Consider the following 20347-nt stretch of genomic DNA (forward strand, 5'->3'; position numbering starts at 1 on the left):
AAGTACAGAGAGAAAATAACAGATATTTGCCTTCTCTCTGAGAATAAATGAGGCAACTTAGCATTCATAATGCTTTTCAGGGTAAATCTATGTTTGCGGCCTTACTGAAAAATTGAATGCAACTTGTAAGTGAAAGCAGCCAGCTAAAAAACTTGTCATTTCCACCCCCCTCTCTTTGCATGCTAGTCTGCCTACTATTTTTTAAAATAATGTCTCAGCTTTCCCATCTATGAAATGGGGATTATATTAGTTTTCTTTGGGGTGAATTACCACAAATTTAGCAGGTTAAAGCAACACCCATCTGCTTGCTCACATTTCTGTAGTCCAGAAGTCCTGAGAAGGCATGGCTGGGTTCTCTGCTCAGTTCTCACAAGACTAAAATCAAGGTCTTGGTTATGGCTATTTCACCTGAGGATAGGGGTCTTTTCCAAGTTCACATGGTTGTGGCAAACTTCAGTTTCTCATGGACTGAGGATCCATTTCTCTTCTGGCTATTAGTGAGGGGTCATTCTCAGCATCTAGGAACTGCCCACATTCCTCGCCACCTGGCCTCCTCCATCTTTAAAGTCAGCAACAGATAATCTTCCTCATATCAAATCCCTCTGTACTTTAAATTCCCTTTGCCAGTAAGGGCCCAGATCCTTTTAAGAGCTCACCTGATTAAGTTAGGTCCACCGAGAATAATCTCCCTTTCTTAAAGTCAACTGATTTGGCATCTTAATTACATCTGCAAAATCCCATCACAGCAGTACCTAGATTAGTATTTGGTCAAATGCCTGGGAGAAGGTGTGTATACCAAGGGGTGAGAATCTGGGGGGCAGGGTCATCTTAGAAGTCTGTCTACCACAAGGATAATAATACCTTAGAGGACTGTTAAATGGATTAAGTGAGATAAGTGTGTAAAGCACTTAGCATAGTATCTAGTGTAATAAGTCTCAATAAATGGGATCTAGTATCATTAATATCTATATACACTCCATTTTCCTGCCTATATGGATTTTTGAATTATATTATTATAAACACATTAGAAACATGATGGAATATGTTACTCATTATTTGGATACTCCACAAAAAAACAGAAATACTGGGGCCACGGGCAACAAACTCACAAAACCCAGTGTTTAGTCTATTTGCTGAAAGTTGATGTATGTTTTCAAATTATTTAAAAACACTGCAGTTAAAAAAAAAGAGAGAGACCAAGATGTAATTCATATTGGTGCACATATATAATGTGTCATAAAATGAAGTATGAGTCTCTGCCTTGTTCATTTTTTGCTTTTTAATAAGAAAAATGCACTGCAGAATTCATGCTTTAAACACTGACATTTTTTCAGAAAGGATTGTTTTGTTTCTACTCATGCTCTGAATAGAAAATGAATACTTTAAATGCTCCATTCACACAAAGGCCTTTATGCCCCCTTGTTCCCTTCAATAGTTCTAGTCTAGAATAGGCAACATTATGCAATTTGGTGATCCAGCTACAACAGTGAGAATGCTTCTCACTGACTGTGGGGAGAAAGACCCCTAAGGGGTTAACAGTAATATTTTGCAAATTGAGGCAAGTGAAGGAAAAAATCTATTAGCATAAGAAAAGGTAGCCTTGAGGGATTTTCCACTCAAATCTTTGGTACTAAGAGCTCTATATTTCCAAGGAGGAGGGTGGAGAAGAGAAACCCTAGAGTCTAGACATTCTTAAAATGCATCACCACTGTATTCATTCCCCTGGAGAGAAAGACCTAGTTATAGATGGAAAGTGGTCCTTTCTAGTAAGGAAAGTCAAAATTGAATATATTAAGAAAAGCATCTTGAGTCAAGTATGGCAACAAAGCAAAAGGATTCCTCAGCAATCAATTCCAAAAAGATTTCCTAAGTATGTCAGGACTAGATTAGAGGGGGTTTGAGATTAAAAGTGAAGTATTCAGCAATGATTTTGTTAACTAGAATGGGCCAGAATGCCTGCAATTAATTTAAGTCAAATGTAACAACTTTAAGTCATTCAAAAATTGTGTCTAATTCACACTATCTGAATGTAGTTAGCAGATATTTCCTTTTTATTAATGCCTAGACTTTCTGAAAAATGGTTTAATGGGAAATATCCAATTTTCAGTTATGATTATTTCTGCTAGTTAAAAATGTTCAAATTACTGTAAAAGATTTTCACTAATTTCCTTAACACAGAAAATATACCGCCCTAGTGGGTTTGGCTCAGTGGTTAGAGCGTTGGCCCACAGACTGAAGGGTCCTGGGTTCAGTTATGGCCAAGGGTTGTTGTACCACGGTTGCAGGCTCCATCCCCAGCCCCGCTGGGGTGCGTGTGGGAGGGAACCAATCCATGTGTCTCTCTCACATCGATGTTTCTCTCTCTCTCTCCCTCCCCCCTCTCTTTTCCATTCTCTCTGAACGGCAATGGAAAAATATCCTCAGGTGAGGATTAAAAAAAAAAAGAAAATATGCCAATTAGTTGTTACCTATTTCTATGAAGATGCTGAATTAGTTTTCAAATCAGTTATTCTTTTACTCTTATAAACAACTGACCAGTGGAAAAATGATATTTTTTATTCTGAATTTCACTAGAATTAACACCACAGTGAGCATGACTGTCCAAATAAATCATGAAGGATTTCATTAATAAATTACAATAGAAAGGGGCTAGCTTATTTTAGATAACAAAATTTTTATGACATTATACACTGATATCTATAGGAAAAATGGGGTGAGGGGAGGGTCTGTTATTTTGTTTTTAAGAAAAGTCCTTCCAGATTAAGAAGATGCAATTTTTGGTTGCTAAAAATGTGAATGAAGATCAAAGAAGATTGTCCAAGTCCCAGAAAGTTTGTCCAGAAGCTGATAAGAAAATTATTTAGAAGTCAATTGATAAGATCAATTTTCAGGGAATTAATGTGTCAGAAATCAGTTGAAGAAACAAAATTATGCCATGACCTTTCCATTATATACAGATGATGATTTTTCAAATTTTCTGTGGAATAGTGGGACAACCTTGCATTAAAATCTCATTTGTCACTTTATTTATTCTCCATGTGGACATTAAAGAGCCAGGAGTGACCAAAGTTTCAAGTCTTCATCCTGGAGTAGATGACTTATGAAAGCAGATCTGCTTTTCTAAAATAAGTAACTCTGAAGCACTTGATCAGAAAAGTCAGCTTAAACCAAAGCTGGAGGGGAAAAGAGAAAAAAGGGTTTTGTTTTTTGGGGATTTTTTTATGCTCACTGGAGGGTATGCTCATTGATTTTAGAGAGGGAGAGAGACAGAGAGAGATAGAGAGAGAGAGATTGCCTGCCTCCCGCACATGCCCCAACCAGGTATCAAACCCGAAACCTAGGTATATGCCTTGACTGGGAATCAAACCTGCGACCTTTTGGTGCACAGGCCGATGCTCCAACTGAGCCACCTGGCCAGGGCAAAAGGGATGATTTTTTTGAAAGTACTAGGTCATTCCTCTGATGTAGAGATTATCATAATATGATTTTGCTACTTTGTGTGAATATAGCATCCTATATCAATGTAAGCAAAAAATGCATTCCAAAACTGAAGTGAAATATGTTTGATAATCCCATATCATTGTTTCCCTGGTATGGAAAATATAGCGATGATTGCAGAAAACAACCCTTTTCAATAGAAATTTGAACCCTTATTTCCCATGTTTATGCCTAAAATGTGCCATCCACTGGCTAGTTCCTGGGGAAAAAAGGCAGTATATAGAGGTCACTTACTCAGTGATAATAGGTATTTTCCATGAATCCAAGAGGGTGTGGGGATTATTATTATTTTTTAATGTGCGAACTGGTTCTAAGCTGCCAAATATTTTATCAATATTCCAAATGATGCTTTCCGAAAGGAGTTTCCAGATCTATACCTTACCACAGCTATGTACAATCCAGCTCTTTCCTACGTTATTACCACCATATTTTCTAATTCCATTGAAGGTAAAATGAAGAGACCTCAACTGTTTGAATCTAAATGATAAGTAGTAGTTTCAAATGCCTGTTTATAGGCACGGAATCAGAAAGGAGCCCAGAAATCACTGACGACACTCTTCTTGCTACCCAACACCTGTCCTTTTACAGAGACTGAAAGGAAAGCACATAGGGTCATATTGATTTCACTTCTTGTACTTAGTTTTTTTCTCAGTTCAAGAATCAAAATTGAAACAGACTCATAGATACAGAGAAGTGACTGATGGTTGCCAGATGGGAGGGGGTTGGAGGGATGGGTGAAAAAAGGCAAAGGGATTGAGAAGTACAAATTGGTGGTTACAGAATAGTCACGGGGATGAAAGTACAGCATAGGGATATAGTCAATAATATTGTAATAACTATGTGTGGAGCCAGGTGCGTGCTGGAAATATCAGGGAGAGCATTTGGTAAAGTATATGATTATCTGACCACTCTGCCATACACCTGAAACTAGTACAAAATAATACTGAATGTAAACTGTAATTAAAAAATAGAATATGCTTTTGATAAAGTGAGTCTTTATAATGCAAATTTAACTTTGTTTAGGGAAAATTATGCCCACCTATAAATAAGACAACTACTGATGGTCTCTGTTTTCTTCTCAAAAGAAAAAGTGGTATTGTCATGATTTCAGTTATTTGCTTTGAATGTGGAATTATTCAAAGAATTCAAATGGTACAGTACTTTTATATAAATAGATAAATGGGGAAAAAAAAGAATCAAAACACCATCTTCTTTTAATTGAATTTAGCATTTCCTGTTTAATCTCCCACCCTGATCTCTCTCTTGAGTAGGAACGTAGACCCTTGACATGTTGCCTATTTAACTCAGAATCAGGGTGCATTCATTTTCTTTCTTTTACAGTATAAAGAACTAAGTCGAGCTGCTATTGATGAAGTAAGCCACAGATACCAAAACCCATGGTAAGCATGTATTAGTTTCCTTCCTAAAATGGTAAAAGGGTTAATTTTTAAAAACTTTTAAGTATATTACCAATTTGTTTCTTTTTTATTCCTAATAAACACAAAACTTTCACTATAGATTTTAAGCAAGAGGAGAAAGGGGAGAAGCCAGCATAGAATATGGGGGGGAAAAGAGACCCAGCCTGCAGCAATTAAGACCGGATGAGCAGAGCAGCTCTAACTATGTACATAATTCTTTCTGTGGAAAACAACAATGTAATTGTTTTGGTTAAAAAAAAAGAGAAGGAAAGAAAAGCTCATTTCATGCTGTTGGCCTAGAAACCATCATAATGGGTAATCTTGGTTAATAAATGTAATTCTACTGAAGTCACACAATGGCTTGAATTCACGCTATCTTAAGACAGCCTCTAAGCTAAATTAAGCATGTCTGGCTCAAGGTATGTTAAATTACAGGAAAAGAGCAAACCTAGGCTTGTCATCTAGATGTAACATATAATTCGGATTCGTAAGAGGGGAAAGATCAATCAGCCCTCCTCTTACAAGACTGAAGATTTAGTAATGTCTTTGTTGGCCTTAGCTTTTTGGAGGCCGGGGTTTCTGGAGCCTGTTTCACCTCATTTTTCACTGTTGTAGGATACAGCATTAGTATGTGCAAAATGAATGGATTTTAGACTTTCTGCTGTACCAGGACAGCACAGACTGCACTAAAAAGAGACAGACCCTCAACATTCATATCAAAAGTCTATTAGTTACGACAACACAATCTCAGGACAACAGATCTCATCGGAGAATTCCTATAACTTATACATAAAGCATATCCTACGTTTAAAACCATAGAGAAATAGTTGCAATTTATGGCATGCAAAGCACACATTCTCATTAAAATATCCCACTTTGTTCAGATAATATTGCAGGCGTCTATCTACAAATGTGCTATCAAATATTTCCAAACCAAAAAACAAAACAAAACAAAACCCACCATGAAAGGCCACTGAAAATCAAAGAAACTTCAACAAGAACTGGTGATATAAGTGTGAAAATTTGCTGCATTTATTTAAACATAAAAAACTTCTTAGAAAGTAGCTGAGAAGTGAAGCTTGGAACATTTCCCATGGATGAAAGAATGTTGGCAACATTCATTTCTAGGGAATATGATACGGATTGTACCAGGTCATGAGGATTAAAATGTTTATGAAAAAGGCCTTGTACTTAGTGGACTGTAGATTCAATTGGAAAGTTGGATATTTATAGATATATATGAAAAAAAATAACAAAACCAATTTACATATATTGAGTGACAAATTATTAATGAAGATACTTATAACTAGAAAAGTTAAAAACAATTTTTTTTTTAGTGTATTGATGACCCCGTAGACTTGTCAGTAGCCTCTGGCTCGAGTCCTATTTGTAACTAGTTTAGATGTCAATAACCTAAATGCTGCTTCCCTCTAGGGACTTTAAGCATATTCAGCTGCTTAAAAGACTGGGAAGATGCTCCTGAGTAGGATCCTAAGACAGGCCCAGGTGTGCCCCATCCCCTTGCATTCTCTAAGTGTGACTGAGGGCTGTCTTTTTCCTGGGCAAAGTTACTGCTTAGCCTCCCAATTAATTTTCATGTTCCGTCCTTCTTAGTCAATAACTGTCACTCACTAAATTCAGCACTTCCTGTGTTTGAAGCAATGCTAGATCCTGTGGCCACAGTGGCGAACAAAACAGGACCAGTATATGCCCTTCTTGGAATTTGTATTCTAGGCGGGGAGAGAGACAGTAAACAATTAAGTGACTTAAGAACATTATACTGTGTTTCATGGTTTTAAATAGTTTTTAAAAAATATTTTTATTGATTTCAGAGAGAGGAAGGGAGAGGGAGGGAGAGATAAAAACATCAGTGATGAGAGAGAATCATCCATCAGCTGCCTCCTGAACGTCCGCTACTGGGGATCGAGCCCGCAACCTGGGCATGTGCCCTGACCAGGAATTGAACTCTGATCTCCTGAGTCATGGGTCAGTACTCAACCACTGTGCCATGCTGGTCAGGCTAAATAATTTTTTTTAAGTACAAATATAATTCATGCTTGTGGCAACAAGTCAAACAATATAAGGGGTATATAGAGAAAAAGTTTATATTCTGCCCTATTTCATCCAGTTTATGATAAACATTTCATTACAAACGGTATTTATGGGGGGCAAAGAGAAGGTTTTACTAGGGACATCTCCCTGGACTGAGGGTCAGAGAACTGTTCACTCAGGAAGTAATTATTAAGCTGACTTTGAAAAGGTGAATATAAGCTCTTTCCTGGCAGAGGGAACAGCATGTGCAAGGCCCTGAGGTAGGAATGAGTATATCCAGTGCAGCTGGACTACAGAAAGCACTGGGAGGATAGCAAGATGAGGGTCAGGATTTGTAGAACCTTGTGTCCAGATTAGAGAATTTGGGTTTTAACCTAGGAACAAAGAGAATTTATTAGAAGATTCAAAATAAGAAGCAACATGATTCTTTTTTTTTTTTTTGGTAAGATCGCTGGGATATTGGAGTGCTGTGCGGAGAATGGGCTGAAAGGTGACAAAAACAGTCATAGAAAGATCAGCTGGGAGACAGTTTCACTTAATAGGCCCATCTTCAGTTTTCAGTGTGCTTTGCAAATGAGCCAAAATAAATAGTGATTACAGAGGGCTATGGGAAGAAAGAAGGATTTGATTGAGCTTTCAAAGAAACGTGGGCTTTAAATACATGGAAAAAATTTGGTATAATGATGGGGAGTTAGACTGTATTCAGTACTGTAATGAAGCGGATTTTAACATCATCTTAATCGAATTTCAGAGGCCAAGGTACATGACCAAGGGTCTCAGAGCTAACATTTCAGTCCAGGTTGACGGATTACATGAATATGGGTTGGGATCTGGGCTTGGACATTTTAAAGCGTTCTCCAGGTTATTCTGATGTGCAGCCAGGGTTGAGCACCACTAGGGAAGACTGAGAAGAGATGAGCACTGAGCCTTGGGGCCGGGGGGGGTGGGGGGGGCAGGGGGAGCCCACACTGAGGACAAGATGAACGAGGGCCTCTGAAGGAGAAAAGGAGCCTAACGGTAGGGTTCTTAAGACCATCAAAGGCTGTCAAAAGTCACTGAAGGATTTTGAAGAGGAAGATTTAATACAAGGAAATGGAAATCCAAGAAAACAATAACAGAAGAATATGTGGACATTGTCAGTGGTCTCAGAAAAGCACTGTAGAAAGAGTAGAATGATTGGAGTCGATACAACCCAATGCCAAAGAATTTCTTTCTGCTGACATAATGGAGGCAAAGCCCAGGGTGTTTTTAAGATTAGAAGTCCAGTGAAGGACAATGACAGGATTTCCTCCATTCTGAGGCATATTTTTAAAATTTTAAGTTTCTTGAAATCAGGATGTGTTTTATAGTTGTTTACAAATGTAGTGTACAAATCTGGTGCCTATTTTTTCTCTCTCCCATGAAATCTGTTATTAAATCAATGGTGTGTTATGTAACTTATTGCATCCTAAACAGCAATAAAGGTATACTTCAACAAACATGCACTGAAGATCTGCTACGTGTCAGGGTGCTCAGAACTTTAAAAATTAATACGCAGAGTCCTTATTCTCAAAGCTCATAGACTTTCAGGACAGACAGATACAAACAGGAGATTTCAATACAATGCACATTGATGGAGAGGGACTGCAGTCACTGGGTGTGGCTTCACTCCTTTTTTTACCCTTCTGAATTGAAACATCCCCTTGTTTTAAATAAGTTTCTCTAGCTATGTGACTTGATAATTAATTCATTTTCATACAGTCTCTTTTGTTTGCAGTTGGTGTTTTCCAATATACACATAAAGTATTTCTAATTTGAACAAGGAGAATAGAAAGCACAGATAGGAAATAGAAAAGCAGTTTACAGTGAAATTAAAAGAGGTCATAAGAGAATGCACCGCAGTGAATCAAAAGGGCTTTTTGTTTTGTTTGAAGATGTGAGTGAATTCTGCAGGAGTTACACACTATTACTGAGAATTGTGGGGCATAGAAGTATCTCGCTGTGTGTTTTTTCCCTTGACACAGTGCTTGGCAAAATGAGGCATTCAATACATATTTGCAAATCCCAGTTCTTCTTGTAGTCAAAACAGCACAAATTGGTATCGTTCTGGCTGGAATAACATGAATTTCCAGATGGAAAGTCTCCATCAAAGTAAATTTTTAAAACTGACACCAAGGTATGTCACAGTGAAATTTCATTTTACTGGTGTGAAGAGACAATTCTAGAGCCTTCCAGTGAAAAACTAGGATATTTACAAAGGATTAGGAATCAATGAGGTGTCATACTTCATTGTATATACAACAATACTGGACTCTAGAGACAGTGGGGCAATGACTCCCACGTCGGACAGAACGGGACTTTCAACCTATAATTCTATAACCAGACAATCAAGGGGAAAGGTAGAAAAAAGACATTTTCAGACATGTATTTGCTAAAAAAAAAGCACCTCAAAGCATTTTTTCCTAGGAAGCAACTAGAGAATATTATCTAGCAAGACAAGGGGGGATAAATCAAGGAAAGAGCAAGGAATATCGATCCAAGAAATGAGAGTCACAACAAAGGTGACAGGCAAAGGGAATTCCCAAGATGGCATTAAAGGAAAGTATCAGGCATGTCACCACACAGGGAACTAGAGAACTACCCATTCAGACAGAGTGGGACAAGTGAGGACTCCAGAGGGAACCTTTATTGTGTACAAATTTGGGTTAAGTTCCAGAAGAACCTGATAAGCTAAAAAGTGGTTGCATTTGGAGAAGAGAACATTGGGCCAGGGAACAGGGAGGAAGGGAATTTTTTTATTATTATAAGCATTTGATTACTGCTTAGATGCATTATATACATGGACCTAAATTATTTCATTAAAATTGAAAAAATTAGCACTACCTTATGTACAATGTACAAGCAGTTTATTTTGATAAAATGGCAGAAATAGCAATAGTCAACTATAATTTTAGTAGTTAAGGGCTTCTAAATTGGAAAAAAAAAAAATCTGTTTAAAACCAGGACATTTAGCACTAAAGAAATAGTCATTGACCTGAATAAATGGGGCTTTCTGTTTCTGCAGAAAGGTGGAAGGGGTGCTTGTATTTGGCACTAGTTAGGTGGTGTGCAGAAAATTGCCTTTTCTATTCCATAATGAAGTGCTGCTGCCAAAACCAGTTGTTAGACTAGCACAGACTTAATGACAGCCACGATTGAAAATATATTGGTACATAAATGTACACTTTTTTCCTGGAGTTGTTTTCCTCAAAACATCCATAAATCTTGACAGCTTTCTATTTTGAAGGCCGTAGTTCCCAGCACAGTGGAGGGATTTCTGTAAACACTAGGTAGCAAAGTTCTGCAATTTTCGAGATCATCAGCACCTCTTCCCACTTTGGCCCTCCAGGTCCACTACTTAAAAACTGTCTTCACATTTCCTTCCCCTGAGCCCCCTTCTCCCCCACCCTTAAGTCTTCTCTTCAGCTGGGTGGGGAGGGAGGAGGGCCCTCAGGAAGCTGCAGGTGCAGTGAGGTCAGACAGAGCTCCCATGTCCCTGCTGTGGTGCCATACATATAGTTGGTGCTTAGTTATCCATTTCATAAATACCCAACTTCCAACTGTGTGCCAGGCGCCATGCCAGGCCTGGGGTTTTAGGGGTGAACAAGACAGATGCAATTCCTGCTTTCTTATATCCTATCAGGGGAGACGTGACAGAAATAGCCTAGCATACACTTGATAACCTAATTGTAGGAGGCACAGCAACGTATGTTAAATGAATGAACATTGCTCATCACAGGATGCAGCACTTATAGCAAAAGGATAAGATGCAACAGTTTCAGAAAAGCTACTGTTTTTGAGAGGAAAAGTACCTAAAGAAGAGACAGTGCTGGTATTCTTAAGAAGAAAATTTGCCAGGCTATCACTTGCTCAGATGGAGAAAAATTCAGTTCATTTCAGAATGTGGCCCTTCAGTGCAAATTCCTCTGTATAATTCATGAAATAAACTGACATCGAAGTGTGATAGAAAGAAGCACTGTCAACCTATCATCTATAATTTCTCAGTTTTTCACAGATCAGAACTGTAGCTGCTTTAGGAGACCAAGGTTACTGACAGAGCAGATACTGGACCCAACAAAATGGTTTATGGCAATGAAATCCAAGCATTGACCACAAACTAAAAATAAACAGATGAGCTAAAATTTCAGGTTTAGGCAAATAGAGTTTATGTGCTGAAAAGAATACAAAAAAAAAGGCATAGTACCTTTGGGTTGTTTTTATTTCCCTGTTACGTATTCAATTTTGTAAAGCCACAAACATGTCCAGATCGTAATAATTTCAAACTTCCTTATATAACCAAACAAAAGGTCGATATCATTTAGCTTATATCTGTATTACCAGGTGAAACAACAAAATAATCACCATCCATTCCATTTAATTCACGTTACTTACTATCATTTCTGCTTTTCGTGTTTTTTTTTTTACTTTTGTTTTAAGACTGCTGATAATTTCAGATTTCCATAGCTGGAAGGTCCTATAAGCAAGACTTTGGAGTTGGACATAGTTGGGTTGATTTCCTTATTTTATGAAATGTAGATGCTCTCTACCCCTCAGGTCCAAGGGTAAAAAGGAGAGTGAGACTAGCTACCACCTGGGGTTGTCTCGAGAATGAAGTCACCATATGGAAAGTCCCCAGCATGGATCCTACAGAGAGCAGGCCTGAGGGTACAGAGGTCAGGCTGTGGCATTAAACCACAGCTGAGAGTTTGAAATGGCATCCCTTTATCTTTTAAGGCTGCCTCGTACGTATCCTCAAGAGCATCTTGAGTTCATCCTCCATAATTCTAATTCAGTTTTCAATAGCATCACCTGTTCTTTATTCCATCCACATTATGGACAAGTATAGTACCAAGGAAATAAGAGACAGTTCCTGTCCTCAAAGAGCTTGTCATATAGTGGGAGGAAGAGACACAAAAACAGATAATTATACTAGAATGGAGTGATCGAAATATTTGGTCAGCCAATATAAACTGATTACCTGTTTGTGCCTGGCACTATGCTTGGTGCTGGGTTTAGGTACTTAACCAAGTGTAACCACTAAGTGTAATGCCTGTTACAATGGGGAGTATGTTAGCGGGTGCAATGGAAATGTATATTTGGGAATCTAAACTCTGAGGAGGGATCAGGGAAGCTCCATAAGGACACCTGAGCTTAGAGAACAGGTAGGGGTTAGCTTCTAGAATTGCTGTATTTAGATTTTGAGATGGTACCATTTTAGAGGTAGAAATTCACATGTTCCAGTGAATTACCTTGGAGCACAACTAACACATATTTGACAAAAACTTTTCATTTCTAGCCTCTATAGTGATGTATAAAGATGACAGGGTTTCTACAGAGCCTTGCAGCTTATTTTCTGTCTAGCAGCTTAAAGGCTAACTGATTAAAATTCAAAGATGAAATACATGGTGGGTGGCAAAAAAATGTTTTCTTCGCTGAGCAGAGCTAAGGCCTCCAAAAGTTTCTCCCAGGAGATATCAAGATGGCGGCCTAGGTAACAGCTGCACCCGCCGCCTCCCGCAACCACATCAAAATTACAGCTAAAATACAGAACCACTGTCACTCAGAGCCTCCTGAGATCTGGCTGCACAGAAGCCCCACAACCAGGGACCTGAAGAAGCATCGAGACCGGTAGGAGGGACGCAGACGCGGGCAGATGGGGCTGAATCGGGGAGATGCGGCCGCGGGCCCACACCCGGTGCCGCAGGTTAAACCCGGGAGGGAATCTCAGCGGTGGGGGTTTCCTGGAGGAGTGAGGGGCCCCAGCCCCACAACAGGCCCCCAGCCCAGGGCTCCAGGGCCGGGAAGAGACGTCCCCACAACTCCAGGCTGTGAAACCAGCGGGGACTGTCCCTGAGGGTCGCGAAGGCTGCGGGAGCCCCAGCAGCTCCTCTAAAGGGCCCGCGCACGGACTCACTCGGACGCTCCCTCTGAGCCCAGCGCCGGGCAGCAGGAAAGGACCTGGGACACTCGGGGAGGAACTAACCTGCCTGAGATCCGGGCGAGAGCTGGAGGGCGGCTTCCTCCCAGGCAGAAGGGCTGGCGGAGGCCGTGGCTCCTGTGGCGAGTCCTCCCCGCACACAGCCGGCAGGCAGGCGCCATGTTTGAATCGCCAGCACCTGACTCACGCCTTTGGCCCCGCCCCGTGATTCCCGAGGCCCCGCCCCTCCCCACCTGCAGCTCATCCAGGCCATTTCCAGGGGCTTTTCTGTGCAAGTGGCCTCTCCAGCCTCATGCTTAGGACTTTCCTAAAATCTCTCAAACAAGCAACAGTGGGCCCCATACATCTTTTTTTTTTTTCTTTTTTCCCCCCATACATCTTGATAAGTGGCCCCAGGCCTGGCACTAGCGGCAGCCTGCATTGGTTCATAGCTTGGCCTCTCCTGGACACCTCCAAGCCCAGCACAGGTAGCAGCCAACTACGGTTGGCTGTGTAGCTCATGCTGGGTGGCCCTGGGCAAGGCACTGGCAGAGGCTGACTTTGCACCTCCCAGGAGGCCCCAGAGACAGCGCACCTGGTGGTCAGACTTGGTCATGCTGGATTACAACCCCACCACATCCACGAGTGACCCACTCAAGGGGCGCACTTGGTGAACACCAAAACCCCACTGAAGTAAATTCTGACCCATAGGGGTGTCTCCAGCACAGCAGCTCTCTGGCTGTAGTTGCAGCTGGTCCTCACAGCTGATTGGCCTGGGGGTCAATTCCTCCCAGTGACGCCAACAGCAACCAAAGCTCAACTACAACAGGAAAGTGCACACAGCCCACACAGGGGAGCACCTAGAAGGCCCAGCTCAGGTGACTGGGGAGGCTGAGCCACTGGACCCTATAGTACACCTACTACACAAAGCCACTCTACAAATTCCAGGAGACATAGCAGCTCTACCTAATACACAGAAACAAACACCTGGAAGCAGCCAAAATGTGGAGGCAAAGAAACAGGTCACAAAGGAAAGAACAGAAGAAATCTCTAGAAGAGGAACTAAATGAAATAGATCCAAGCAAGATAACAGATACAGAATTCAGAATTTTATTTATAAGGATGTTTAAGCATATTATTAGGGAAATAACTGAGAAAATCGATAACATAATAAAGTACAAATTTGAAAGGAAGGCTACATGAACTGAAATGAAGAATAATTTACAGGGAATCAACAATAGACTAGAGGACTCTGAGAATCAAATCAGCAATTTGGAACATGAGGAAACAAAAACACCCAACCAGAAGAGCAAAAAGAACAAAGAATCCAGTGATATGAAGATAGTACAGGAGCCTCTGGGACAACTTCAAGAGGCCCAACATTCGTATTATTGGGGTGCCAGAAGGGGAAGAAAGAGACCAAGGAATTGAAAACCTATTTGAAAAAATAATTACAGAAAACTTTCCCTACCTGGGGAAAGAAATCGACTTATAAGTCCAGGAAGCACAGAGGGTCCCAAACAAGAGGAACCCAAAGAGGCCCACACCAAGACACATCATAATTATAATGCCAAAGGTTAAAGACAAAGAGAGAATCTTAAAAGCAGCAAGAGAAAAGCAGTTAGTTACCTACAAGGCAGCACCCATACGACTCTCAGCTGATTTCTCAACAGAAACCTTGCAGGCCAGAAGGGGGTGGCAAGACATATTCAAAGTGATGAAAAACATGGAATTACAACCAAGATTGCTCTACCCAGCAAAGCTATCGTTTAGAACTGAAGGTCAGATAAAGAGCTTCACAGATAAGAAAAAGCTAAAGGAGTTCATCACCACCAGACCAGCACTACAGGAAATGTTGAAGGGTCTTCTTTAAGAAGAAGCTAATGAACAAAAGAATCTGATGAACTAAATTGATCCAGAGACATTGACACAGGAAACAGACATCATATTTCAGAGGAAAGAGGGAAGGAGCATGGAAGGTGGGAAGAGATTAACCAAAGAAGTTATATGCATATATGCATAACCCATGGAAACAGTCAATAACAGGGTGAAGGCCTGGGGAAGGGGTGGGAGCAAAATGAAGGGGGTCAATTGGGGGGGGGGAAATGGGACATCTGCAATACTGTCAACAATAAATATAATTTTTTAAAAAATAAATAAAAAACAACAACAAAAAACACACAAAACAGTTTCTCCCAGAGTTAGAGCCACTCTTTGCAGCTCTTCAGTAAGACATGGTTCAGACATCACCTCCTCCAAATCTACCATGATACCTAACCCAATTCTTTCTCTGGGTTAGATGCATGCAGTAATGACAACAAGAAAAAAAAACAAGAAAATATTACTGGTTCCACACGTGGCTTGACATATCTTACCTATAAGATGTACCTTATGTCTGACTTCTCATTTATAAAATAAGTTAATGTAAATATAAAATTTTAAAAAAACCTAAATGAGTATCTAGCTGATACTTTAACCCACAGAGAGGAATCATTCAAAAAGATTTTAAAGCACAGAAATCTGAGTATAAATCTCTAGTAGGTATATTCTAAGAACAACAAGTACTGCTGAAAGCTTGGTGGAAGTGTTGGTAGGTTACTCTGGCTCTATTGTGGGTGTGCTGTGGGAGACAGCACAGGAGCAATGATGGGATTATTCAAGCATTCCTGGTTTGGTTGAGTACCGGGATTCTTAGAGTGGGAGAAAGCAAATAGAGATGTTAAGATAAAAAAGCTGAAAAACAAATCCTGAATTTGATTGGAAGATATGTATATGTATATGTACATATATGCATGATACTGTGTTTACATATTTTTTCATAGCTCTCTTCACTATAAAGGCCTAGACACAGGAATCAACTCAGAAGTTGTGATCTCCCCTACTACTCAATTCTACTCTTCAAATACCTTTTCCACTAAAAGGAATCAGGTTTCTTGGAGAAATGTTTGATCTGTATTTGGAGAAGGAACTGGAAAACATGAGCCTCGTACATCCGTCCATACCAGGCAAGGAAGCTATCCTAGACCACTACAGTCCTGTCTAAGGGACTTAGATGCCAAACTTGAAGAGACTCCCACTGGCCAAAAATAGCACAACTTGAAGAAAAGGGTGGTGACTGCAATGGACTCATATACATCTACCTGCATATACATTTATGTGAACATTCATGAGTTCATCATGCCACCTAAGAAAACCATGACAGGCTGGTTGCATTGGAGGATTCCAATGAACCAACTTATTTTGAAAACGAGTAAATAAAAGGAAAGAATCAAATGTTAATTCTGCCCCTCCAATACAAACTGTACCACTGCAAACCAAATAGAAGATGAGGTGACTAAAAAAAAAAAAATCCAGCAATCCAGCTAACACATAAAGAAGGAATGACAGAATTAGGACATTGCCATTTTACAAACGTTAATAAATTAATGAACTGAGGCACTAATCATCAGTGGCTCCCAAAACCAGACAAAGAGAAACAAATAGATGTTAGAGAGCACACCACCACCTGGGAAATAGTTGTAAGGAGCTGAACTGTGTCCCCCCCCAATTCATATGTTGAAATCCTAACCCCAGTACCTCAGAATGTAGCTGTATTTGGAAACAGGTTCTTCAAAGGGGTAATTAAAGTGATGTCATTAGGGCGGGCCCTAAACCAACATGACTGGTGTCCTTATGAAGAGACTTGAACACAGACCGGCACAGGGGATGAGCATGTAAAGGCACATGGAGAAGATGGCCTCAGAAGAAACCAACCCTGCCCACGCCTTGGTCTTGGGCTGCTGGCCCCAGGACTGAGAAAAGGCCTTCCTGTTGTTTCAGCCGCCGGCCCATGGCACTGGGATATGGCAGCCCTAGCAGACTATACAGTGGTCTTGCCCCCCAACCTACTTAGATGGGGCCTCTAAATCCAACTTACAATGCACAGGAACTAAGAAGACAGCAGAAAGTGTCAAAGGACAACACGGAGATGTTATCGAAAAAATGTACTGTGGGAAATTCTATAGAACAAATGGAAACAAAATTTTTATGAGACGAAATTTGTTTCTTCAACAAACAGTGAGAAGGAGAAGAGAGGAGAGGGGGAGGAGGGAGATGAAAGAGAACCTATGAATGAAAAGAAACTTAAAAGGCTTACTAACCAATTGCAAGATGTGAAACTCGCTTGGATTCTGTTTCTAATAAACTGTTAAAAAATCACAACATTTATGAGAAAACTAGAATTTTGAAGTCTGAATATTTGGTAAAATTATTCTATTTTCAGGAGAGAGAAAAAATGGCATCGTGATTATGATAAAAAGGAGTTTTTATATTTTTTAGTTATACCAGAAAGATAGGAGGGTTAGTAAGGAGGCTAGAAATGAAATAAGGTTCACTATTAATTGATAATGTTTGAAGTTGGGTGATGAGTACTTAGGAATCTTAAAACTATTTTCTGTATATTTAGATTTCCAAAGTAACTGAAAATGAACTGTATCAACTTCACCTTTAGTTAGTGAAGGTCAAGACGTACCATTTGGATAGGTAAGCTAGTCCCAAAACTAAATTGAATCGATACCGTCATAGCCTCCCAACTAACCTCCACCTGCCTTGCCGCCAAGCCCCAGAAATGAGCACGGCTCGCCTTCCTCCCTCCCGCTTGTTGTCTTCTGACCCTCGAACAAATAAACAAGTGGGCCCAGGGAGCAGCCGCGCAGAGGCCCTGGGCTCGCGGGCTCGGGAGCCCTGAGCTGCGGAGACTGGCGGGACTTCTGCGTATCTTATGCAAACCCTCTCATATCTCGGGCAGCGTCAGGAATTGTAGTCAACATTCCTAACAGGTGACCCTACTCTGCATTTCTGGTCAGTTCTTGGACAGCTGCCCCCGAGACTATGTGCACGAGTGAGAGTCACTTCGCATCAATCATTTAAAAAATACTGAGTGGAAGTCAGTAAACACCTCTGTGTATTTCTACATTGTGGACAGACTCTTGGCAACAGGAACCTTTTGGAGCATGTTATTCTGCACAGGAAGATGACAGGTTTGATTCAGATTGTACAGCCCTTGTCACAGGAAGCCCAGCTGGCGCCCGTAAGGGCCACCGGTAAGTGCTGGTGACGTCACTGTGGCCAGGACAGCACTTTGCACATTCTGGAGCTCAGGGGAGAATTTGGCAAAGTAAAGAGAAGTGTTCACTTCGGATAATGTCAGGTCTTGCTTGTTTCTCTTAATTCTTTACTTCAACGGAGCGCTGGGATATTTAAAAAGTCTTTTAAGAAGAGTGGTTGTGCTGCCTATAAAGTGAAAGCAGGAAGTCCAACCAAAATAATCACAACCCGAGGTCTGAAGCACATGGTTTGTGTCATTTTACAGAACTGCACGAACCTTTGATCCTCTCCTTCGAGAAGAAAGCCCAGGAGCGAGCTTTTCCTTGTTGTGTGTGTGTGTGGATTAATTTTATGTTTATTCAATGGTCACAATGTACAGAGGAAAGGACTCAGGATTGGGGGGCATGTTATAAAATAGGCGAAATGGCTCAGAGTCGTGGTGATCAAGCTTCATATTTGAATCTCTAATAGAATATAATTGACAATATTATATCCTCACACAATATTCTATAATTAGTAGCACAGATGAAGAAAAAAAAAAAAAAAGTACTAACTACCAAATATCACCTCCCCAGGTTTTTAAAAAATAAAAATGGCAAAAAACAAATTAGAAAATGATTTCATTAAACCTTGTTTAATGAGCACGCTCCAGGGAATAGAGTGAGTTGAATTTTCCACTTAGCTGGTGGACAAATAGTTAACACCTTCATGGTCAAGAACACTTTTCTGTATTGAAAGAGTATATTTCCTTGCATTACAGAGAAATCAAGTTCAGTGTCTATGAGAGACTCATTTCTTTGTGATTAAGGACAGCGTAGAGATTCAAGATGACCATTCAAGCATGAAATCTTACACAGGAGGACAATATAAGCTATTAGATGAGTGTACATTAACCCCATGTTATTCCCTAATTTTGTTTCTTTTTCTTTTATTTTTTTATTGACTTTCAGAGAGGCAGGAAAGGGGAGAGAGGAGAGAGAGAGAGAGAGAGAGAGAGAGAGAGAGAGAGAGAGAGAGAGAGAGGAACATCGATGTGAGAGAGATACACCAATCAGTTGCCTCCTGCACCTGCCCCAACCAGGGATTGAACCCCAAACCTAGGCAATGTGCCCTGACTGAGAATCTAACTCAAAACCTTTTGGTGTATGGCATGATGCTCCAACTCACTGAGCCACACTGGCCGGGGCCCTAATTTTGTTCCTTTTACCTAACATCACAGATGTGAGCTTGCTTTTTACCATTCTTTGCCCACTCCTTCTCAGGGGAAACAGAGGAATTTGGTTAGAGGGTCCCATCAGTTTGATTAGATGTAACCAAGATGCAACCTGTAGTCAGACATTCTGGCGTTGGATTCTAGTGGCATTTAGGTTTGAATAAACTCTGCCATTTCCTTTGGCTTCCATTGTGTTCAAGATGGGGCAGTCAGTACCAAATGCCCAGGAGCTTGTTACAGATTTCAATGACAGAATTTGACTGTGGGAGATAATTTCCATTCCATTCTTTCAATGGTTATTTTATGAACAAGATGTTCCTTTTAAAGTCTCTAAAAATCGTGGGAAATTTCTCAAATGTGCATTAGCTTTTAACCAGTGGTGGGATAGCTGTGCCACGGTGGGAACTCAACCATAAGGATCACTGGGCTAGAGTCTTTTCGTCCCCAGCTTCCAATTCTCAGTGTCCTACCCTAGGTTAATCAGCTACAAGGCTCAGCTTTTTCTGCTTGAAGGAAAAATAGTCTCTTTCTGTCTTTTAAAAATAGCATTCAAGCAATGTTCTTATGTCTGCAGTAGCTACACTGGCAATGGAAAGACTTTTGTATCTTCCCAAACACTTCTTTGGGAGGCAATTTCATCTTTTTCCTTGAGACAGTAATGTTTCACACTACCATGACTCACACAGTTGTGTTTATAAATTAAAACAATCCTATCTGCTTCTGCAGATAGTTTGTCCTACAGATAACACAGACCTGTTTAAGACATTTTTGCTCTTTTGTGAAGGAAGGAATTACCAAACAAGAATAAAAAATTCAAACAGGTGTAAAATTTTATCTTCTACCTTTTATCGCAAATGGTTAACCTTGGAAATTTATTGCAATCAAATAACCTCTTAGTAGCATTTCACTGACTTATAGGTACAGCAATAAAAGAGAAATTTATTCATATGCTAATATCTTGGTCCTTGCTATGGGTCTACCTTACATAGACTACTGGCTTTCTGTGTGATCTCCCCGGGGACACTGAATGCATACAGACTGGGTGTCTGATCAATACACTCTGGCTAAGACTTTTGTCTAAAGACAGGATCAATAATATAGATAGCTTCTGGATATTTGAGTCTATAAATATCTCAAATATTGTCC

At 40.3% G+C, this 20347-nt stretch overlaps 1 protein-coding gene across 1 annotated transcript in view; it reads left to right on the plus strand.

The window, feature by feature from the left end:
* The window catches only part of SPMIP2 (sperm microtubule inner protein 2), a 71691-nt gene that overhangs the window by 41367 nt on the left and 9977 nt on the right, over window positions 1-20347 (plus strand). Inside the window, exon 3 of the mRNA XM_087816143.1 lies at window positions 4840-4898. Coding sequence (XP_087672269.1) covers window positions 4840-4898 — 59 coding nt within the window. The remainder of the gene's footprint in view (window positions 1-4839; window positions 4899-20347) is intronic.

The sequence above is a fragment of the Miniopterus natalensis genome, chromosome 4 (genome assembly GCF_054644295.1).
Source record: "Miniopterus natalensis isolate mMinNat1 chromosome 4, mMinNat1.hap1, whole genome shotgun sequence".
Classification (NCBI taxonomy): Eukaryota; Metazoa; Chordata; class Mammalia; order Chiroptera; family Miniopteridae; genus Miniopterus; species Miniopterus natalensis.